General features: G+C 40.9%; 1 protein-coding gene across 1 annotated transcript in view; it reads left to right on the forward strand.

Moving 5' to 3' along the window:
* KCNMB4 (potassium calcium-activated channel subfamily M regulatory beta subunit 4) overlaps positions 1-24,442 on the forward strand; it is a 62,897-nt gene that overhangs the window by 21,584 nt on the left and 16,871 nt on the right. The window contains exon 2 of the mRNA XM_030323220.1: positions 6,657-6,784. Within this exon, the coding sequence (XP_030179080.1) occupies positions 6,657-6,784 (128 nt within the window). The remainder of the gene's footprint in view (positions 1-6,656; positions 6,785-24,442) is intronic.

Here is a 24,442-nt window from a genome sequence, read left to right on the forward strand (position 1 = left end):
TAATGGAAAAATAAGTCATAATAAGTACATAATCAAATATTCCACATCAAATGATGATTGTATCTTCCTTTAATAAACTCACTGAAGTCTTAGCCCACTCGATTCTGTCAACTTGGTGCATAAATGCAAAAGTCAAAAAATTTTTTTCTACCAGGTAGGCATCAAACAAATATATTTTATCACATTCTTCTTTTTGTCTTCACTTTTTAAAGAAAATGATTTCATGCAAGTTTAGGCAGCAAATGACACAGACAATAGTGAAGGTTATTTGGGTGATAATATTAGAAATTGGGAAATGCTGCCTTTGCAAATGAGAAACAAAAAAGGTCAGAATTGAATGAAGAAGTTTCTCCCAGGGAACGCTCATTGTCCTCTATGACCAAAGACATTGTGTCTGTAAATTCACCTAAGTGAAATTACATCCATGGCACCAAAAACCACCCCTGGAGCCAAATGGAGAGAGGAGGGAACAAGCAAAGACTTACAATGCACTTCTCTGAGAAGGTACCGGGAAAACAAAGCTTTGCCCCAGTCTGCCTTGACCCATCAGTCTTCGGGAGGGCTACACCAATTCCATTCCCAGAGAATCATTACACTGGTTCTCTGAGAGAGGGAGGCAAAAGTCAAGGCACCTTCCTTCCCCCCAAAGCAGGGAGCTCCAAAGAGAGAAAAGTGGGAAGCCCTAGAGATAGAGACACGGCACAGCGTGGGGCAGTGGTTAAGGACACTCTGCAATCTGAATCCCAACTTTCCCATTTGCCATTGTGACTGAGGGAAAGTTTTCTTAAACCTCTGCCCTCATTTTCTTCTGTAAAACATAGGTGATTATAATATTTGCTCACTTGGATTATAGATTTGCCATGATGAGATGCTTCACATATAATCAATAAATGTTAATCATGATGATGAAAGTGATGTTGCTGATGATATGGTGGTCTACATTATCATTTTTGCCCCTCCCCCAATGGTGAGCTATTCATGGTGGAGCTGTTATAGTGCCTGGAAACCCATCAGGTCTGAACAGTCCAGAGAGGAAAGGAGTCTCTGACTGAATTTCCAATTTTTTCCCCCCTGGAACACTGCTTTGGATTGGTATTTATTACTTATTTTAAAATTCTTAATCTATGTTGATCCACCTGAATTGAGAAGGGATCTAGGGAGAATCTGAGTTAGGCTTCACAGAAATTTTAAAAGACAAATTAATGGGAGAATCAAAGTACAAGAAAATGAACAATAATGAGTTTTAAGAACTTAAGGTTTGTGTCACTTTTTTGATATTGTTGTTTTTGAATGATTGTTTGTTTTGACAGAGAGAGAGAGAGAGAGGCAGCATGAGTGGGGGAGGGGCAGAGAGAGAGAGGAGAGAGAGAATCTCAAACAGGCTCCTTGCTAATAGCTGATGCAGGGCTCGATCCTGCATGAGATCCAACCATGAGATCATGACCTGAGCTGAAATCAAGAGTCCTGAGTCAGGCTCGCTGTTGAGCATGGAGCCTGCTTAAGATTCTCACTCTCTCCCTCTGCTCTCCTACCCCTCTCACAGTCTCTCTCTATATAAAATAAGTAAAAATTTTCCTTTTAAGGCGATGTGAGCTTTAGAAGTTACTAGAGTATTATAAACTCATATTTTAATAGTTTGGGTTTTTTTAATGTTTGTTTACTTTGAGAGAGAGAGAGAGAGAGAGAGAGAGAGAGAGAGAAAGCACATGCAGGGGAAAGGCAGAGAAAGAAGGAGAGAATCCTAAGCAGTCTCCATGCTGTCAGCACAGAGACCAACATGGGGCTCAAACTCATGAACCATGAGATCATGACCTAAGCTGAAACCAAGAATCAATTGCTTAACCAACTGAGTCACTTAGGCACCCCTAAGCTCATTATTTCATCTATGATACTCCTGGAAAGAATGTGATGCATGAAAAAAAAAAATACTTGAATTTTGATTACAGGCATTTTTCCCAATGTAAAAAAAAAAAAAAAAAAAAAGACTTTGCTTCTAAAAATCCACCAACACTATCTCAAAGTATCCTAAAGGCAGGATGCCTGGGTGGCCCAGTAGGTTAAGCGTCTGACTCTTGATTTCAGCTCAGGTCATGATCTCACAGTTTGTGGGATTGAGCCCCAAGATGGGCTCCTCACTGATAGCCTGGAGCCTGCCTGGAACTCTCTGCCCCTTCCCCGCACATGCGTGCTCTCTCTCTCTCAAAAATAAATAAACTTAAAAAAGAAAAGTATCCTAAAGGCAAGGAATATTTCTTTTTTCCCATATGAAACCACAACATACCTAATACACACTCTACTCACTCACTGAAAGTTTTTATCTGACCTTTCCAGAAACATGTGGATGTGACTTCTGGTCAAATCATAGAATGGTCATTTGGTGGAGGTATTTCTTTTAAACCCATCCCGCCCCCACCCCCGAAAAAAAAAAAATAGCAAGGCTTCAAACTGAGTTAATTTGCAAAATTTAAAAATCTGCCTTAATTACATTTGGTGCTTGTTGTTATTCCCTAAAATGTTTAGTGAACCCCTTGTGTTGAGCGTAGCCATTGCAAAAAACACTCCAGTGGATTTTTGTTTCACACTTCTTCCCTTCAAAGAGCACAATCAGGTGCCACCTACTCTCACTTGATACACTCACTGACCATGGTATAGAAAAAAAAAATGTTGTAATAGAAGTAAAGGAAATGTCCAGCACGTTGTAGGAAGTAATAAAAACATGGCAGAGGCTGCTTATGAACACTAAGCTAAGTACAGGTCTCCAAGAAAGGACCTACCACAACTGTCCATTTTGCTGGCTGGAATGGTTGGCTCAGTCAGGCTTCCCAGCCACTTCCCCAGTGCTCAGGATCTCTTCTGGGAAAAATACTGCAACAGTGTAGTCCTGTCTTCTGCTGGGTCCTATCTTGATGTACTTCCAAGAAGAGAATAATAGAAAGAAATATAGAGCTAGACATTATTTTGGAGATTTTACAGATGAGAAAAAATGAAGTCCAGAAAACAGAAGTAATTTATTCCAGTCCAAACACCCAAGAGATAGTAGGACTGGAGCCCTATCTACTGACCTCCATGGCTTCTAAGCCTAACAGCTGCTTTGGCAGAACTCAAAATTCAGGATTTCACAGAAAGCTTTAGCTTTATATGTCACATTGTTATTTACTTACTTATTTTTAAATTTACATCCGAGTTAGCACATAGTGCAACAATGATTTCAGGAGTAGATTCCTTGATTCCCCTTACCCATTTAGCCCATCCCCCCTCCCACAAGCCCTCCAGTAACCCTCAGTTTGTTCTCCATATTTATGAGTCTCTTCTGTTTTGTCCCCCTCCCTGTTTTTATATTATTTTTGCTTCTCTTCCCTTGTGTTCATCTGTGTTTTAAAGTCCTCATATGAGTGAAGTCATATATTTGTTTTTCTCTGATTTTCTAATTTCACTTAGCATAATACCCTCTAGTTCTATCCACATAGTTGCAAATGGCCAGATTTCATTGTTTTTGATTGCTGAGTAATACCCCATTGTATGTATATACCACATCTTTATCCATTCATCCGTCGATGGACATTTGGGCTCTTTCCATACTTTGGCTATAGTTGATAGTACTGCTATAAACATTGGGGTACGTGTGCCCCTTCGAAACAGCATACCTGTATCCCTTGGATAAATACCTAGTAGTGCAATTGCTGGGTTGTAGGGTAGTTCTATTTTTAATTTTTTTTTTTAATGTTTATTCATTTGTGAGAGACAGAGAGAGACAGAGTGAGTGGGCAGGGGCAGAGAAAGAGGGAGACACAGAATCTGAAGTAGGCTCCAGGTTCTGAGCTGTCAGCACAGAGCCCGACACGGGGCTCGAACCCATGAATCATGAGATCATGACCTGAGCTGAAGTTGGACACTAACTGACTGAGCCACCCAGGCACCCCTCTATTTTTAATTTTTTGAGGAACCTCCATACTGTTTTCCAGTGTGGCTGCACCAGCTTGCATTCCTACCAACAATGCAAAAGAGATCCTCTTTCTCCACATCCTCACCAACATCTGTTGTTGCCTGAGTTAATGTTAGCCATTCTCACAGGTGCGAGGTGGTATCTCAGTGTGGTTTTGATTTGTATTTCCCTGATGATGGGTGATGTTGAGCATTTTTTCATGTGTCGGTTGGCCATCTGGATATCTTCTTTGGAGAAGTGTCTATTCATGTCTTCTGCCCATTTCTTCACTGGATTATTTGTTTTTTGGGTGTTGAGTTTGATAAGTTCTTTGTAGATTTTGGATACTAACCCTTTATCTGATACGTCGTTTGCAAATATCTTCTCTCATTCTGTCGGTTGCCTTTTAGTTTTGCTGATTGTTTCCTCTACTGTGCAGAAGCTTTTTACTTTGATGAGGTCCCAGTAGTTCATTTTTGCATTTGTTTCCCTTGCTTCCAGAGACGGGTTGAGTAAGAAGTTGCTATGGCCAAGTTCAAAGAGCTTTTTGCCTGCTTTCTTCTCAAGGATTTTGATGGCTTCCTGTCTTACATTTAAGTCTTTCATCCATTTTGAGTTTATTTTTGTGTATGGCATAAAAAAGGTGGTCCAGGTTCATTCTTCTGCATGTCATTGTCCAGTTTTCCCAGCACCATGTGCTGAAGAGACTGTCTTTATTCTACTGGATATTCTTTCCTGCTTTGTCAAAGATTAGTTGGCCATATGTTTGTGGGTCCATTTCTGGGTTCTCTATTCTGTTCCATTGATCTGAGTGTCTGTTCTTGTGCCAGTACCATACTGTCTTGATGATTACAGCTTTGTAATACCGCTTGAAATCCGTACACTGTTATTAAGAGAACACTAACTGTATGTACAGAAGGTAAATATCCAGTTATCCAATCATTAAAATAAGATTTGCATAACATGTTGTGGATTTGTTACATATAACAGAAAGTAACCAAATTTACTAAAATTTGAAAATATTTCTGTATTAATTTAAAGAAATTTAACTACTATGAAAATGGCTTCATCATCTTGAATAAAAAAAAAAACTTATATAAGTGTGTTATTATTAATTCTACCAGCATTTTTGAGATTTCACTATTACCACGCACGGCCCTAAGTGTGAAGATGCAGGGGAAAAAAAAAGAGCCCTCTTCCAACTTGCCAGCAAATTGAGGAAGCTGATAGAAAACAAACCAGTGGGATCCGGTGATTACAGCTGTGGCTGCATGGGGTATGATGCCTGTGGCAGGACAAATGAGGGGGACTTAACTGTCACGTAAGGAAGAGAAGGTTCCTCCAGACAGATGCCCCGGAGCTGCATCTTGAAAGAAGGGGACTAAAAGGAAAAGGGCATTAAAAGAAGAGAGAAGAGCGTGTACCAGCCAGTAGGTGTGACAGCACGTGGAAGATCTGGGGCCTGTGTGCTTCTAAACGGCTGCATCCCACAGGAGGGGGAGGGCAGATCCTGAAGAGGGTTGTACATCATACTGAAAAGTTTTTATTTTAACCAGAAAATAGTGGGAAGGTGTTGACAAGTTATATGCTGTAAAATAATGCGAATCAAATTCTACTATAAAGTCACTGGTTTTGTTTTGTTTTGTTTTTCTTCTTCTCAACATCTGAAACTTTGATAGAACATCTGGGAGTTGAATGTGACAAAATCACCAGCATCCAGCTGTAGAGCGGACAGAAAGCTCAGTTTCCTCATCTGTAAAATAAGAGATCATTTTAGGGTTGTTGTAAGAAGCACATGGTTAAAGCCCGCTAAGTATTTATTACAGTGGCTGGCATATTGTAAACACTCGATAAGGGTAAATTTGCACTGTGATCATCATTATTATAAAAATCTGAATTGGAGGGGCATCTAGCTTGCTCAGTCAGTGGAGAGTCTAATTCTTGATTTCAGGGTCGTGAGTTTTTGTCCCATGCTGGGTGTGGAGATTACTTAAAAAAACAAAAACGAAAACAAAAACTTAAAAAAAAAACCTGAATCAGAGAAAATGGATTAGAATGCTAATGGTTAATTTTAACATCTAGAGTTAAGAATAATTTTCCAAATCTGCTGATTCTGAATTGCTTAGAGTAATTGGGTCCCTTCAGAGAGAACTACTTTGTTAGAGGCAGCGCTAGGAAAAGGCATTGGTTAGCAAAATGCATTGATTATGTACTTGGGGGAGGAACTTTTCTGCTGATTTTATTGTCCAAGAGAATGTAAGAAAAGAAAACTTGAGTTTCAGCAGTTGAGAGCAGCATCTGAGGAGAGCCAAGTGCTTGATTTGGGAGTTAAAAGTGGAAGAGGAAAATATCAAGGTCCATAGATAGCAACTTGGGATAAAAATTAACTTTTTCTTTTTTTTTTTTTTTGCTTGGCAGGCCCACAGAAAAAAGAGAGTATATTATGCTTTTAATTTGCTATTACATTGTATCTAATTGTTTATAATCTATTCTCATACTGTAATTACTGAAGACTATTTTTTGCCACATTTTTGTTATTGGAATATTTTCTGTAATTGTTCCAAATTGAAAATTTGATATATGGTTTAACAATTTCACTTTGGTTGTATTAAAAATTAGGTAGATCAGAATTAGATTTACCATGTGCATAATACCATCTCTCTATTTAAAAAAAGGACTACCTCTCAACATTTTGTAGACTAATAGTTTTATTTTCTGTGTTCTGTTTTGTTAGTGCTCCTATATTCCTCCCTGTAAGAGAGAAAATCAGAAGAACTTGGAAAGTGTCATGAATTGGCAACAGTACTGGAAAGATGAGATTGGTTCCCAGCCATTTACTTGCTATTTTAATCAATTTCAAAGGTAAGCCGGTATTTACATGTGCATATTAAAATGGTTTGTAGCCTTTGTAGTTTATTACAAAATAAATCGTGGATTGTGCTCACTTGACAAAATATCTGGCCTGGAGATAGTCTCAACTCTTTCTAGCATGGAGTTAGGGAAGCCCCTCTACAGGTGGGGAGGTAAGTGAAGAATCTGCAGGACAAAGAGAGAGAACTTGTGTCATGGCGCTACCCTCTGGATACCCTCAGAATGTGCTTTCAGATTGGAACACTAGATACTAGTGGTATTTCCCGAGAATTACAGATTAATGCACATCAACTGTACCACATGTGGATTTGTGAGCATTTGGGGGCGCATCAAATCTTACCTTTCCTTTTCCTTTCTATTCTGATGAAGTATCACGAAAATGAGTTCACACCATGAAAACTTACTTGACTTAGAGACAACTCACATTATGCCATATGACCGCAGATCGCTGGACTAGAACACTATGGTACCCACCCCGATTAATCATACTAATTTATTCATTAAACATTGAATGTTCACAACTCCTTGCAGTACTCTCCTCTTAGATGTTCCGCAGTTACATTAAGCTTTCTTTTCCTCCCAGAGCCCCTCTTAGTGAAGGGCACTCCCATCGACTTGTTTACTTAGTCCTGAGAACGGTGAGTAATTCCTAATTTGCATTTCTCTTTTACACACTATAACTTTTATTTGCCGTCATGCACAGTGACTCTTGTCTGCCTTCCCTCTGCCACTGTCTTACTTCAGGTCCACATGATTTCTCAGCTCCAACAACACAAAAGTCTTTTAACCAGTCCTTCCACCTCCCACCTGCCCCCACTCCAAGCCCATTCCTCATGCTGCTGCCAAGGCAATTTTTCTAAAACGTGAATTTAATCCGGTTACTCCTCATGGTTTTCAAAGTAAAGTCCGAACATCTTGGCATGGCACATGCATCAGGTACCTATGGTTGCATAACAAACCACCCAAAATCTAGTGGCTCCCTACCACAATGACTCATTATTACTTACAATTCTGTGGGCTGGCTGGGAGGTTCACGTGCAGTCAGATGATGGCTGGAACAGCTGCGTGGGCCAAGATGGCCTCGCAGGCCCAGCACTTGGTACCGGTGTGGCTGAAGTGCCTCACTTCTCTTCCACTGGCTTCTCATCCTTCAGTAGGTTAGGTCGCCTTCCTTACAGTATGGTAGCTTCAGGGCAGCATTTCAAGAGAGCCAGGCCCCGGCTCTGGAACTTACAGGGCATCACTTCTGACACATTCTATTGGTCAAAGCAAGTATGAGGCCAGCCAGATTCATGAGGTGTGAAAATCAACTCTGCTTCTTGAAAGAAGCTGCAAAGATTTTGTGGCCATATTTAATCCACCACAGCATAGGCTCCTCAAGTTCTTGCCCCAGAGTACCATCTTTCCAGCCTCATCTTTATGCCACTCTGAACTATGTGCCGTTCCCAGAATATCTTATGTGTTTATATCCATGTCTCTTTGTTTGTTTCTCCTGCTTCCCGACTGCCTTGATGAAGACCCCTTTTCTGAGCTGTTTTCCGTGATCTCCAGGTTTGGTTTGGTTGTATATACTTAGGATGCCATCTACTGCATGCAGACAGCAAATGGACTCAAAGTATCATAAACAATTGGGAAATTTATTATTGCATACATTAAGAAATGCACAGGTAGATCAACATTAGGGTTGTTTGATGCAGTAACCTAACAGTGGCCTCAAGAACCCAGGTCCTTTCTGGATCTCAGATCCACTTATGTTTACGATATGCAAGCATAGCAGTGTCCAAAGGCCAAAAGAAGACTATCTCTTTTGGTATGTTTTTCTTGGAATTAGGAAAGCTTTTCTCAATTTCCCATAGCCGACCTCCCCTTAGGTATCCTTGTTTAGAATGAGTTCTCTTGCCTACTCATAAACCAGTCACAAGAAAGAACCATCAGAATGTACCACTGAGTTGGGGACCGGGCAATATCTCCCAAGCTGGATGGAGAAAGGGTGCATGCCTGAGCAGACAGGAATGAAGAAGAAGGGACGATGTGTTGTGGAGCAGCCAAAAGTGCCAGTTACAAGGTGTGTTTTCCACGTTCTGTTTACACAGCTCTATCCTGGGGTTTGCAACCCTCATTTCACACAACTATGTCAGAGGAGCTTAGAAAAAAAAAAAAAAGGCACCACAAACCAATGAAATTAGAATATCTGGTGGTTGAACCTAGGCATTAGCATTTTAAAAAAATTGACTCTAGGGATTCTAATATACCACTAGATTGAGAGCCACTGCATTATCCTTTCACTTATCACTCTCTACTGGAATCATCTATATACCCGTCTTCCCCATGAGACTGTATACTGGTTAATGGTGTAGCACATCCGCTTTGGCTTTATATCCCCGGGACTTAGCGCAATGCCTGGCTCTCAGTTAATAAAAGTTTGGTGAATTAATGAATGAATGAATGCAATGTGCCAGATTAATAAGGAGGAATTTGGGGGGGGAGAAACTGGTTCTTATGCAAATAGAAATTTGATTTCATCAGCTAGAAATGAAAGTGGGGACGACCTTGAAGATGGGATGGCTACACTAAAGAAACCAAGGCTTGACAATATAGATACATAAGGCGTGTAGGTTATATAATAAGTAGTGGTGAGCAGTTCTAACAAATGGGGTTTAAGTCCCGTGTCAGGCTCTGCACTGAGAGTGCTTGGGATCCTCTCTCTTCCTCTTTCTCTCTGCTCCTCCCCTGCTCACCCTCCCTCAAAAGAAATAAAAACTCAAAAAAATAAGGAGTGGTGAATTTGTAAGGTGGACAGGTAGCTTGAAGTTAGATTTCTAAAGGGTCATAAATGCCATACTAAGGAGGTCGTCTGTTATATGGGCAATGACAATTTGTGACTTTTTTTTTTCTTTTTTTAATCAGAGATTGACTTGAGTGGATATCTGATTTAGAAAGTAACCTGATTTAGAAAGTAATATGATTTAGAAAGTTGAAAGAAAGAAAGAAAGAAAGAAAGAAAGAAAGAAAGAAAGAAAGAAAGAAAGAAAGAAAAAGCAACCGGTTTGAGTGTTGAATGTGTATCGGAGGAGAATGATAGAGAGTTAAAGGCAGAGTGCTCTAGCTCAGAGACAGGCAGAGGGTTGGGGAAGTAAAGAGAATAGTGAATGAAAAAAAATAACCTTTATGAGTGGCTACTGCATGCCAGCCATTGTGGATAGCATTGCGTTTACCTCACCAAATTTCTTATAAGAGTTCTAAGTACTAGCTCCATTTAACATATGAGGGAACTAAGACTTTAAGAAGTTAAATAACTTGTCCGATGTACACAGCTATTAAGTGAAAAAAAAAACCAAAAAACTGGAATCCAGTTCATCTGATTTCCAAAGCTCCTCCTATTATCTTTCTGCTGGTCCTCATGAAGATTCTGGAGGGCCCAGATAAGGGCAGTGGACGTGGAAACAGCTCACAGAAGGGTACATCAGGAAGATGTGTGATAGTTACAAGCAATAGAACTTAATGTAAGTGCTGAGGAACAGGAAGGTGTCACATTTGCCTGGGTGTGAGAAAGGACAGTCCAGCTTTGTGCTGAATTTGAGGGACTCATATATCCAGAAGGTGCTTGAAAGAGTTAGAAATGCAGACTTTTAGTTCAGGAGTAGGAGGTCAGAGCCAGTGTTAGGTTTGGGAGTCACTGGCACAAAAGCTATTAGTGGAAGCCAAGACAGAGAATGCACATAATAGGGACACATAGAGAAGAGGAAGGTTGACAGTCTTGAGATCATCTACACTGAAGCTGTAGGGAGAAGGAAGGTGGAGGCAATGGCCAGATGGTGAGAGGAGAGTCAAAAGAGCACAGTGTCTTGGAAGAGGTAATCAAAAAGGACTACTGAGTGGGGCACCTAGGTGGCTCGGTCGGTTAGGCAGTTGACTTTGGACCAGGTCATGATCTCACAGTTCGTGAGTTTGAGCCTCATGTTGGGCTCTGTGCTGACAGCTTGGAGCCTGCTTCAGATTCTTGTCTCCCTTTCTCTCTCTGCCCCTCCCCCACTTTGATGCGCAGTCTCTCTCTCTCTCTCTCTCTCTCTCTCTCTCTCTCTCTCTCTTCCTCTCTCCCTCTCTCAAAAATAAACATTTCCAAAAAAAAGGACTACTGAGAACTCACTGTTTTTGGCAATCACAAGTCTGTTGGGGGGGCACCTGGCTGGCTCAGTCAGTTAAGCGTCGAGTTTGGCTCAGGTCATGATCTCGCAGTTCGTGGGTTCGAGCCCCGCATCGGGCTCTGTGCTGACAGCTCAGAGCCTGGAGCCTGTCTCAGATTCTGTGTCTCCCTCTCTCTCTCTGCCCCTCCCCTGCTCACACTCTGTCTCAAAAATAAATAAACATTAAAAAAAATTTTTTTTTTATGTCTGTTGGCAATCTTTGTGAAAATAGTTTAGGTGCCGTTTCAGAGCACCAGGTTAGACATCATTTTATATTGGCCTGAGGGAAGAATGTGAAGGCATTAATAAGTGCACAGTCCTCTTTCCAGAAGTTTGCCATGTCTGTACAAAGAGTTTGGGGAGGAAGTGATTCAAGGGAAGCAGGAATGGATTCAGAGAAATGAGACTGCTATAGACTAAAACTGAGAAAGAGACGCTGTCCTGTTGAACATAGTAATGAGGCGAAAGTAGAACACACCCTGAAGAAAATGAGACAGGATGAAATAGAAAAGATTAAGGGAGTAGTGGTATTTTTTTCTGCGAGGTTGAGGCCCTGTAACAGAGAATAGGCACCAGCAGTCAAGATGGTTTGATTCTGAACCCACTACTGAATGAATCAAGTGATCCTTTAAGCTTCCTGCCCTGGGTGAGGAAGTAGTCTCAGAGGTCAGGAGCTTGTGCCTGAAGTTGGAGGTGGGCAGGGGTGGCCCCTCCCATGGCTGTCTTGAGCAGCTGGTGGTTGTCTTAACAAACTTCCCTTCTCAGGCATTTCTAAATTTTTTTTTTTAAAGTTTATTTATTTTGAGAGACAGAGAGAGAGCAGGGGAGGGGTAGAGAGAGAGGGGGAGAGAGAGAATCCCAAGCAGGCTCTGCACTATCAGCATGGAGCCCGATGTGGCTTGAACCCATGAAGCAGGGAGATCGCGACCCAAGCCGAAACCAAGAGTTGGGTTCTTAACCGACTGAGCCACCCAGGTGCCCCTCCTCTCAGGCATCTCTAAAGGCTGCCTCCCCCAAACACAGTTGCCTCCTGTGGGCATGAATTCTGAATATCTTCAAGTCCCCACCAGGAAGACTATCTTCCAGAATGTTGAGAACTACTCGAGGGACCCAGCCTTACATCCTATGCTAACTGTTAACTTGAGCAACAGGAAATGTGAGCCCTTCATACCTCCTCTGGAACGGTACCCATTCCCTATCCTCGCCTCCCTGTCCCATTCCCAAGCTGTCAGGGTGTAGATAGAAGTGGGGGCAGTCTATCACAACCCAGAAGCACTCGAGACATGATTTTAAACGACTCTGGGAAATCAGAAGTTGGGAGTTTGGCTCTTGCACCGCGACATATGCAAGAGGAAACGAGCGATGGTTGGAGGTGTGAAAATGGCAGCTCCCCGGTGCCGTCTACTCTCAGTACACTTTTTACTACTGCTCAACATGAAATAAAAATAGATTTACTGTAGAGACTCCCAGATGCTGTCGATAAGATGAACTTTATATTTAAAGTAACCTTTAGATTTCGCTCAAATGCAGGAAATTAGGGAGAATAGTTACCAAGAAGTTTCCATTTTCAAGAAAAGGATGGTACAGTATTTTAAAAATCGAAGACAAAGATGATTGGAGTCTCAGCTTTCACTGTTTGTCTTAATTAGGAGAGTTCCACTCAGGAGTAGAATCTGCAGTGGCCAGAGCAGCCACCAGGAACCCTGCCTGTAATGGGAGGCCAGGCCCAGGCTCACCTCTCTTCTTCCCCCCAGGAAGGAGGCCATAGAGGCACTTGGGGGATGGCACTGGCTGCTTCCATTCATGGTCTTCCCATATAATCTTTCAGCCCATTGCTTCCCTCCGTCTTGGGGCTCATGATCTCATTCCAATGTGTGGATTTTCTTTTTACACCATTTTTACATAGATAAGGTCACATTTACCCTGCTTATACCCTTTTTTTGGACTCTCAGTCTTTCCCTGGTTTATCCTTTCTCAGGGGAACCCAACTCACACCCTCTTACTGAGTATGCTTTGAAATCCTCATTCCATTGACTGGAAACTTCTCTGCAGTTCCAGTCTTGCCATAGAATTCTCTTACTTCATCTTTGCTTGATTGGCTTCACGTTGAAGAGAGCCTCTCCTTGGAAAACCGTTACTCTTTCCTCAATTTCCTCTAGGTCAAAGGGCCAGGAGGAGTGATCGGTCTTTATTTTTTGAACTTTTCCTTTTAGGGGGAGCAGAATGGTTTCTTTTTCTTGCCAGTTTACTTTTTGATATTTTATTTTACCCTCCTAAGCGGATAGTATTTACAGAGTGCACAGAGGAGGCACACACACACACACACACGCACACACACATCAAACCCGTCCAGCCACACCACCTCAAAGTCTTGAATTCATTCTCTTGGTTCAGGCCCTCACTCTTTCTCATCCGGATTGCTGAAGTGATCCTCAACTATCCTTTCAGCTCTTGGCCTTTCTCACATCCTCACCCACACTTCACAAAGTTTTGTTTTGCTTTATTTAAACCTCTGTTGGCTCTTGTCATAATTCTCGATTATATTTGTCTGCCTTCTTATTGTCATAGGATAAAGATTGTGCCCTCCCCATTACAGCTTCAACTTCTGCTATTTAATTATATGCCAGTTGTGGGGAAACAAAAACAGAACAGCAAGGGGAAGAAAAGCCAGCCACGAGCCATACCTTCATGGAGCTTAGAGTCTGTGGCCACAGCATCAGACAGATAATGACAAAGTAGGGTAGATGCTCCAAAGGAAAAGTGAAGGTGCTACTGTGAGATATTGTCACAAGGTGGGGAGTTTCCGAGGCCTGTATGAGTAAACCATAGCTAGGTGGAGACCAGCGGATGTTCAAGAGTTAGCTAGGTAAAAGTGGGGGGAACACTATTTCAGAATGAGACACCACCATTTGTAAAGGTTCTGAGGCAAGAAAGAGGTTGGTGAGTTTTAGGAACTGAAAGCCATCATGGCAGGGAGGCTGTGAGTGAGAGGGAGCGTGGTGAGCGTTGACACTGGAGAGAGAGTAGACAGAGTTTAGGTTTCTCTTAAATGCAGTGAGTAGCCAGTGATGGGTTTGGAGGGAAGTGGTGATGTGATCTGATTTAAATGTTTCCACTTCTATTCAGCTGCTCCATTTACCTCAGAGAACTTTTTGTTTCCCATGCACGCTAATGCCTCTGCCCCAGTCCCTTCCCTCTTCCCTCACCTGGGGACACCTTCATCATTTTTTCCATTTCTAGGATTCAGCAGAGCGCAGCTATGTGGAACGAACCCTGGACTTAGCCACTTCCTAGTGTGTGTGGTCTTGACTATGTTACTTTAACCTATCTGTGCCTCACTTCCCTTTGTAGAAGGAGGAAATAATAAAGTTACTGTGAGGTTATTAATGAAAGGCCATGGGCCTTTCCTGTAAGAGCATTTGCTATTATTATTTTCACTGCTATAAATAAGATTTTCCTCAAATGTCACTGTGTAACCTTCTCTTACCTTTTCGAGTCTAATTAATTACTTCCTCTTCTGTGCTTCCACACCACTATGGTGGCTTTTATCGCACTGTTATGGACTTAGTTGAATATGTGCCTTTCTCCCTCTATAGATTACTAATCCCTTAAGGACAGCCATGATGTGGCATCAGGCATCTGGGTTTACATTTCTCCTCTACCAGTTATTAACTTTGTGACCTTGGGTAAATTGTACAACTTTTTGATCTTGGTTTCCTTATCTATAAAGTGGGGACAACATTATCCATCTGAAGGATTTTGGGGGGTCAAGGTCATGTCTGCACAACAGTGAGTACTTAGTAAATGTATGTGTTTCTTTTTCCTTGCCCTGCAAATTTCTAACTACCAGGGTAGAAGCAACTATTCAGTGAGTTGTCTGGTTATTCACTGCATTCAGCTGTGAGGCATGGAATGAATAAACAATAAGGATTTTATTAATGAGTAAAGCAATATAGAACACACACACAAAACAACTCACAAGAAGAGATTTTATTGTTAAATAAAATAAATATCTCGTACTTCTGATACTGGACAGATAGATCCTAATTTTTAAGAGATCATTGAAAGTATGTTCGTCCTATAGTATATATGTTTAAATTAAGTTTACCCTTAGCATTTTAGAGGAAGATGGACATTATGGCCTGACCTGAAATTGAGGAGAGTGCTCTTTAGAACACAGTTTGAAAGCCATTAATATAGAAGATTAAAAGCAACCAATTAGACTAGGACTGCTTACTTACTTAGGGCTTAGTGTTCTTATCTATAAAATTTGATAGACTGATAGATTAAATGATCTCTAAGATTCCCTTAAGCTCTTGAATTTTATTGTTTTGTGATTCTCTGATTTTGAGGGCTTGTACAATTACAACAGTTTAAGATGCTAGATAAAATCCAAATGGTGAAAGAGAAAGAAAATTAGCAAAGGACTAAGTGGTTAACTGTCTGGAGCCATTTAATGGGGGAGGAGACCGTCTTCCTACCTCCACAATAATTGAGTTTCATAATTATGACACTGAGTCATTGAAAAAGGTTAAATTTGGTTCAGTGTACTCTCCTTAAAAGGTAAGGAAATGTGTAATGCATTTTTGGAAATATTTTTACCAATAATATTTTAGCACTGTTGTTAGTTTTTATTCAACTTAAAAGGTTAAACTTCAGTTATTTGGAAAACTCACTTATGTGGGTATTTACTTTCTCTCCCCTAGACATAAACAATATCATTTTAGGGGCAACAAAGATCTTCTTGCTACAAAATAGCTCATCATTCTTATATCATGATTTTACCCTTTTCAGTGTCCTAGATTTCATCTATCAAATTACCACCACTTCAGTCATTTACTCTTTCATTTATTCAACAGGCATTTATTAATCACCTGCTATGTACCAGGCAGAGGTGGTCAAAGATAAGATAATAATACTTTATAGGAACTCACTGACTAGTAGGAAAGACATTTATGTAAATAAGTCATTGGAATACAGTGTAGTAAGTTCTATAATAATGGGGAGATATCTATCTCTATATCTCTATCTCTATCTCTATCTCTGTCTATATCATCTATCTTATGAAAAGTTTGGGTTGAATTTTAAAGAATGAGTAAAACTTTTCCAGATGAATGAAGGCCAGGGAAAGCAATTTCAGGGAAAATGATAGCATGTTCAAAAGCATTAAGATTTACAGTATCACGGGCAACTGGAAGAATATGTAAGGAGCTTCATATGCTTGGAAAGTACATTTAGGGGGAAAGTATAGATGAACCTGAAGAGGTTGAATCATATATGCTAAGGGTTTGAGACTTGATGTGTGGTGGAAGAGTGACAATCACATTTGTGTTTTAGAAAGACCCATTTGGTGGCTGTGTGGAAGATGGTTTTGTACCAGCCTGGACAAGGGGTGAAAAGAGCTTGGGCAAAGGTGAAATTAATGGAGGAAAGAAGGGAGGGAATGGACACGAGACTTTAAGGAAGTGGAATCCACCAACTTATAGATGCGCATGATGCATGGTAGGGCTGCAGGTTAAGAGGAGGGAATTGGATGACTCTGGCTTTCTGTCCTGGGTGACTGTTGGAGGCAACATCAACTGGGGGTTTCTGGGAAAGCTTCTTCTTTCCTGATATAAGTACTACTGCCTCCTTTTTCCACTCCCTTTGTTCTGGCAGAAAAGTGGAGAGACGTGGCTTGATGCCAGGAGTGCAGAAACCATTGGGCAGCTTTGAGGTGATAAGCATGAGGAAGGACGTCCATGTGTTGAGGAGAGTAGAGCAAAAAGATAGAAAGAGTCAGCCTTCCAGCACCATCATTGAGCAGCTGCCCCTTCCCTGGCCTGCTGACCTCTGGATTTCTTGTTGCGTGAGACAGACACCACTTACATTCATGTATACGTGCCTCTACGTATATTTATAACCAATATGGTAAAAAACAATTGGTCAATTGTAAGTGAGTCTTGCAATGTCTTTGCATTTGTTTTTGACTTCTGAGGCCCTAAAACCAGATTTCTTTTAATATATTTATATGACGAATTTGTTTCATTGGCTTCTAAGTTTTCCTTTGGTTTTTTATAGGACAAATTACTAAAAGAAAAAGCCTCGTCTTTACTGGCAGATCTCTTGGGATACAGATGGGGGGAAAATGTGTATATAAAGATAGGAACTGATAATTTGAACAAATTCCATAGGGAAATTTTATTGAGTTGTGGATGAATTACTAAATACTAGACTTGATATTTGGTAAAAATGCAATTTTTAATAGAGCTTTTTACTTTGGGTTACTATTTACTCTGAAAAGTATTTCTTATAATGTACCATTAAAGAAGAGACTGGTTCTGTAGTAAAATTTTAGAACATATTGGCTTTCTCTTTAGACATTGAATCCAGTGATATAGCTTGAGTCTTAAAGAACAAAACAGTGAATCTGGAATCTTACCCAAATTGAATCTTTTCCATATACATTTGTGTCTAGTTACATATTAAGGGAGATTACATCAGAATTGAAAACTCTCTCTAGTCTCAAAATTTGTACTTTTTTAAAAAAAAGCAGTGATTGCTGTGGCTTCTCCAAGTATGCCACGGGATACGCATAGAATTCATCGCAGAATTTTTTCAAAGTCTGACATCCCAAAGGCTGTCCATGACTTATAAACCTGAGGGTCTGTTTTCTGATGGTCAGTCAAAGTGTTTTTATACTTGCAGATTAATCTTCTAACAGCTTTTGTCATGTGGCAATAAAGCGAAGAATTTGATGTTATTAAATCACTCTTCATTTAAGACTATGGATGCAGCCATCAAACAAAGCTCCGGGGGAATCTAGGAGGAAAACTACAAGAACCGTAGGACAAGTAGGTCACAGAGCGCAGTGCCGTCAGAGGGTGGAATGCAGGGCAGGGCTGTGTGTCAGGAGACTTCAGTTCTAACCATAGCTCTCTTCGTGACCGTATGTGTGACCTTGGGCTACTTACTGACAAAGCTTGTGCCTCAGTTTCGTCTAAGATAAGATGGGGCCAGAACTAGCTTCTAGCACAGGTAGAGGGTATCCAAACCTAGGTGACAATCTAGTCATTCACTCCAACTCAAAGTGAATCCCTGCCACAACATTTTTTTGAAAAGATTTTCCAGGGGCGCCTGGGTGGCTCAGTCGGTTAAGTGTCCGACTTCGGCTCAGGTCATGATCTCATGGTTCGTGAGTTCAAGCCCCGCGTCGGGCTCTGTGCTGACAGCTCAGAGCCTGGAGCCTGTTTCGGATTCTGTGTCTCCCTCTTTCTCTGACCCTCCCCCATTCATGCTCTGTCTCTCTCTGTCTCAAAAATAAATAAACGTTAAAAAAAAATTTAAAAAAAAAAAAAAAAGATTTTCCATTTTCTACTTGAACATGGTGACCATGGACATCACCTCTCCCTAAAGAAGCCCATTCTAATTCCAAACATTTTTATATTTTTTAAGTTTATATATTTATTTTTCATGAGAGAGAGAGAGAGAGAGAGAGAGAGAGAGGGGGGGGGAGAGGGCGAGAGAATCCCAAGCAGGGTCCACTGTCAGCATTCAATGTGGGGCTTCAACTCACAAACCGTGAGATCATGACCTGAGCCAAAATCAAGAGTCGGATGCTTTACCAACTGAGCCACCCAGGAACCCCTGCAAACAATTTTAATTGTCAACAACTCATTTGGGAAATATCTAGCATAGGCACCTTCATAGCGACAGAAAACAGATTAGAGGTTGTCAGGGACTGGGGGAAGGGGGAAATGGGAGTTACTGACTAATGGCTATAGAATTTCCTTTTGGAAGGATGAAAAAGTTTTGGAAATCGTTAATGGTGACAGTTGCACAACATCATGAATGTAATTAATGCTACTAAATTATATATTTAAAATGGCAAATTTTATATCATACATATTTTACCACATTACCAAGATGAAAAAAATTTCATCTTGGGTAGTGCTGCGGTCTCAGTTGGAACATAGAGCATATTATCCGAGTTTTACAGCAGAAGAAACAGTCTTTAAGGTCACATGGCCAGGGAGGAGCAGGGTAAGATCTGAACCGAGACCCTGACCCTCAGACAGTAGATGCTCTCCGGTCTACACTGCCATCACTGTTGTCATTGTTTACGATGCTCTTCTTACTGTGTTTGAAGCTGGCCTATACAGGGGAGGCTAGAACATTTTTGCTACGATTGTTAAATCTAGAGACTAAAGTCAGTTAATGGGGCCTGACATAGCATTGTTTTGGCAGCCACAACACATTGTTGATTCATGCAGAGCTTATAATTAATCAAACTTACTCCTCCCACATCTGTTTTATATATGCTATTCTTTTTTTTTTTTTAATGTTGAATGTTTATTTATTTTTGAGAGATAGAGCATGAGCGGAGGAGGGGCAGAAAGAGAGGGAGAGACAGAATCCGAAGCAGGCTCCAGGCTCTGAGCTGTCAGTACAGAGCCCATCACGGGGCTTGAACTCACGAACGATGAGATCATGACCTGAGTTGAAGTCGGACGCTCAACTGACTGAGCCACCTAGGTGCCCCTATACATGCTGTTCTTAAAACAGGTTGCCCCTGCCCCCGCCATTTCTAAACTTGTGAGAATGGTGTTGTGGATTTAAATGCAAGAATTTAAAATCTATCCCTGTTTAAATATATATTGTTGCTTTTTCTGATTGTTCCACCCTCTTGTGGTTATTTTGAATCTTGATTCTGGCACATACCATATTTATTATTTCTTTCATCATAAAATGTTATCGTAATTGTAAATCAAAATGACTTCGAGTCCCTTATCCAAGTTATTGGTAAAAATACCAGAAAGGACTGGGTAACAGACAGACACCTGACTGTTTAGCTGCTAGTCTTCCCCTGGCCTTACTCAGTAGTGACCAACACCTTCATAGAGTGTTTACTCTGTTCCAGAAACTGTTTAAATGCTTTATACACTGAATCTCGTTGAGTCCATACAACACCCCTAAAAGACATTACTGCCATAATCCTCACTTTAAACATGAGGGAATGAAGCACAGAGTTGTTAATCAACTTGCCCAAGTCACATGGCTGGCAAGAGGCAGAAGCAAGATTCAGACCTATGCACTGTACTTCCAGAGTCCATATTCTTTTTTTTTTTTTTTTTAATTTTTTTTTTCAACGTTTATTTATTTTTGGGACAGAGAGAGAGACAGAGCATGAACGGGGAAGGGTCAGAGAGAGAGGGAGACACAGAATCGGAAACAGGCTCCAGGCTCTGAGCCATCAGCCCAGAGCCCGACGCGGGGCTCGAACTCACGGACCGCGAGATCGTGACCTGGCTGAAGTCGGACGCTTAACCGACTGCGCCACCCAGGCGCCCCCAGAGTCCATATTCTTAAACACTCTGCTGTACTGCTGCCGATATCAGCCCAGGATTCCAGTCCATATGAGATAGGAAAATATAAGGGACTCGATCAATTCTGATCAATGAAACTACTGTAAGATTCTTTGAATGTACCGTTAGTGGCAAAATAATACGCAATGCCAAAGGATTTGGGCCTTTGTGTACACTGTCTTCTCCCAAGAAACTTAGATTCTAAACTCCTGTTCTTTCATGTCTTCTCAAAAGATAGGTCTTTTTATTTCCCAGGCACACTTAAGTACTCCCCTTTTATTACCTGTGCCCTATGTACAAATGTTCATTACATTTTGAAGTGCGTTTCAACGATAAGCAAACAACAAACGTTTACAGAGCACCTAGCATGTGTGCCTGGCGTTGTGCTGGGTAATGGGACTACAGACATTAGCAGACAGTGTTCCTGCCGTCCAGCCTATAGCCAGCCAGCGAGAGCCACCGCATAAGCATAGCCCTGGTGCCTGCCACGTTGTAGGTGTTCTGCAAGTGTTGTGGAATGGCTAACTGGAAGAGAATGAGAACCAGGAAGATCTTGTAAGATGCTCAAATGTGCATCTTTAAATTGCTCTTGTGCTTTAGATTAAGAGAGGACTTTTTTTTTAATGTTTATTTTATTTTATTTTATTTTGAGAGGGATAGAGTACATCAGGGGAGGAGCAGAGAAAGAGGAAGAGAGAGAATCCCAAGCAGGCTCTGTGCTATCAGCGCAGAGGCTGACCCAGCGCTTGAACTCAAGAACCGTAAGATCATGACCTGAGCCAAAATCAAGAGTCAAACGCTCAACCGACTGAGCCACCCAGGCACACCAAGAGAGGACTCATTTCGACCATCATGGCTGTTTACTTAATGAAATTGTAGGGTCTCTGGCCTTTATCTTGGTGTTTTGGTCAGCTTAGGCTAAATTATGCTGTGGTAACAACATGAAAGTGTGTGTAGCTCATAACAACGAGCTACCTGTCTGTCTTGGGTTATTAGCAGCTTTGCTCCATGCTTCAGGACCTTGAAGGCCTAAAGGATTGGCCCCTATCTGGGACATTAATATTAGTCTCATGGGAGAGGAAAAGAAAACAAATTTCCATAGGAATACCCATGCCTATAATTTTTAGTGATTTTCAAACTCTTTGTCATGTTTAGTCCAACAATCTGATGGCCATTTACATGTATTTTCTTGAGTTTTGAATATTGCATGTTACCACAGTAAAGTCAAGTTACTGGCACATCCAAGAGAAACTTTGACATTGACTGACAGGGTCTTTTTAATTAGTCAAATTTAAAAAATTCTGTTGTACTGTAAGTCATCATTGTGTTACACATATTTCTCCATACAACTTCTGTTTTGTAAATAGTGATTTATCAGTTAGGAAAAGAACTTCGCAATTAATTTGACTACTTTTACTGTGTAGAAGTATTTCAGTATATGTTCAATGTACTTTTACCAAGAGAAATAACCGCTTAACAAATTATAACGAAAAAGAATATAGAGCTATTTTTCATGTACTCTTTACTATACATTTTAGGAGTTAGGATGAATGATTCATTGCTAACATATTTCTATCTTCCTACATGCAGCAACAAAGTATATATATGCTAATTTTCTAATTAAAAACCAATAATTTGGTGCATAATACATTTTAATAAAGTGGGTTCTTAACAATTGGGAAACTTATAGAATGATGATATTGTAATAGGAGGTAGCCCTGTTTCCTTTGAGCTTTTCCCTTGAGCTTTCCTTTGAGCTTTATATAAATAAAGAAGAAACGCAATTCACTTTTCCGCCACCCAGGATACATTTTTCAGATCTTCTCTTCGGAGCTGCCAAAATAATGGAGCCATGCTGCTAGGAGAGGTGTATGAAAGAAAATAGATTGTGGTAACTGGCTAATTTTCTTCATTGAAGATCTAATTATAAGGAATTGGTCTTCACCAAATCAGACATTAATGATGATATCCTAGGACTATGTTGTGGGATGGGATACAAGATCTTTTTCAGAGGTTTGGGGAATACAGAAGGTCTCTTCACCTGCCTGGGCTGTTTGGTATTGACTTCACTAGGCGCTGGCTGCCTTTGCTAGTGTGCTCAATGTGGGACAGCGCTATGTGTGGGAGCAGCAGGGAAAAGCATCTAAGTGGGGGTGGGGCAGGTGAATTGAAGGAGGAACCACCAGTGACAGTAGTTAGGTGCACAGGAGCTGATTGGACAGGCTAGAGATAGATATTTAAATAACTAAGCAGGAAGAAAAGAAAGTTTAAAATGACAAAGAATAGTGAACATGGTCACTTTCTCTTAGAAATGTTCTGAAAATAGTTGTCACGATCTGTAAGAATACAAGCAGATACATATGACTGTTGATGCAAATAACTCTATGGTGTTTACAATTTCAAACAAGTATATGTAGACTTTGAAAGAATTCCTATGAAGTCTAAGATCTTCCTTTCCCCCCCTCCCCCTCCCCCAGATTTGCTTAACTAAAACTCTATGGCTTTGGATTTTCATTCCCTTCTTATTTTCTTTTAAAGTTTCTTTATTTATTTTGAAAGAGAGAGGGGGAGGAGCAGAGAGAGAGGGAGAGAGAGAATCCCAAGCAGGTTCTGCACTGTGAGTGCAGAGCCTGATGCGGGGCTCAAACCCAAAAACTGTAAGATCATGACCTGAGCCAAAGTCGGACTCTCAACCAACCAAGCCACCCAGGCGCCCCATTCCCTTCTTGTTACACTAACATTTATGGAGTTTTCACTTTGAGCTTAGCACAGTGTGCTGCTCTTCTAGGTGTGGGGAACCACTGGGTAAAAAATCCAGGCTTTGTGGAGTTGGGCAGACCCACTGAGACCACGATTCTTTGTGGGGGTATTTGCATTTGAGTCATGAGTGGGTGAGGGGGCCCTTATTGTTCCGACCCTACTGATATTTTACTAGTTAAGGAGGGCCTGCCATCTTGATTCTACGTCAAAATCACGGGGAACATGTTTCTCAACCTCCTTTTTTAAATGCCACATTTCAACTGCGCACAATGTGCCCAGTATTGTTCAGATGGTAAGAAGACACGTTGACATTTGGGGGGATTCCTTACCCGCCTTATTTCCTTGAGAACCAAATTCTGAAGCTCTTGCCAACTTTACAAACACCCAATGGAATCCCTGCTCATATGCATATTTTGGGTGCATCAGTATGTTTGTCATTTCTCCCTGGAAACGGTTTCTCACGCCCACGTTGCAAGTGTGTGATCTGTGATTATATCCTCTGCTAGTTTGCAGTGTCCTCTTTGCCTGGAGCAAGGGCTGAGAACATGATTTAGCTTAGAGAGATGATAGAAAATGTGGCTGTTAAAGTGATCTTTCAGACAAGTCTTTTTATATGTGTGCAGTTACTATGCTGGGTGCAACCCATGACTTCCTTCTCCTGAAACAGTGGAGTAGGTTTGAACATCAGGATCTTAGGATCATGGTTATTGAATGGATATAGAAAGCACTGGCTCAACTTTTTGAGCCCTTGGGTATCATCTTATGTAATTTCAAAGGGGAGCCTCTACCCTGTTTGAAGATTTTGAGAAAAAAACACATAATTACTTTGCTCGGTGACTAGCCTTTCATTGTGTGCAGGCTTTTCTATAATTAGAGCTTCTCTCTTCTACTTTGGTTTTGGCTTCACAAAGTGAATAAGAGGCCCTGTTGTTTTGTCTTGAACAGTGAGGAGAATGTTGGGATGTCATGATTTAATTAGTGCTGTTGTTTCCAGTCTCTTTCAGCCCTAGCTTGTTGAGGAAGTCCCTTCTGTATCACCATATTCTCAGACGTGCTAGATTACAGTGTGTTTCCTTGATGTTTAAGAATTAGTTCCTCTAAATAAGGAATTGAAAAACAGAAGGGCATTTTGAGCATTAACGTCCTAAATCAAACATTTTCCATTTTCTGAGGATGTTTCTCCAGGAATAGGTATTGCTGAGATGGAAAATGGGCTCTGAAAGACTTCCTTTGGGAACATAATGGCCCACCCTTAAGCTTCCCCAATTCTTGCTAAAATCTGATTTGATAATACATTTTCAATCTTCAAATATGAGAAAAAATAATTGTATGGGATAATGTGAGTTTTTAAATAGTAAAAT

The sequence above is a fragment of the Lynx canadensis genome, chromosome B4 (genome assembly GCF_007474595.2).
Source record: "Lynx canadensis isolate LIC74 chromosome B4, mLynCan4.pri.v2, whole genome shotgun sequence".
NCBI classification, from domain to species: Eukaryota; Metazoa; Chordata; class Mammalia; order Carnivora; family Felidae; genus Lynx; species Lynx canadensis.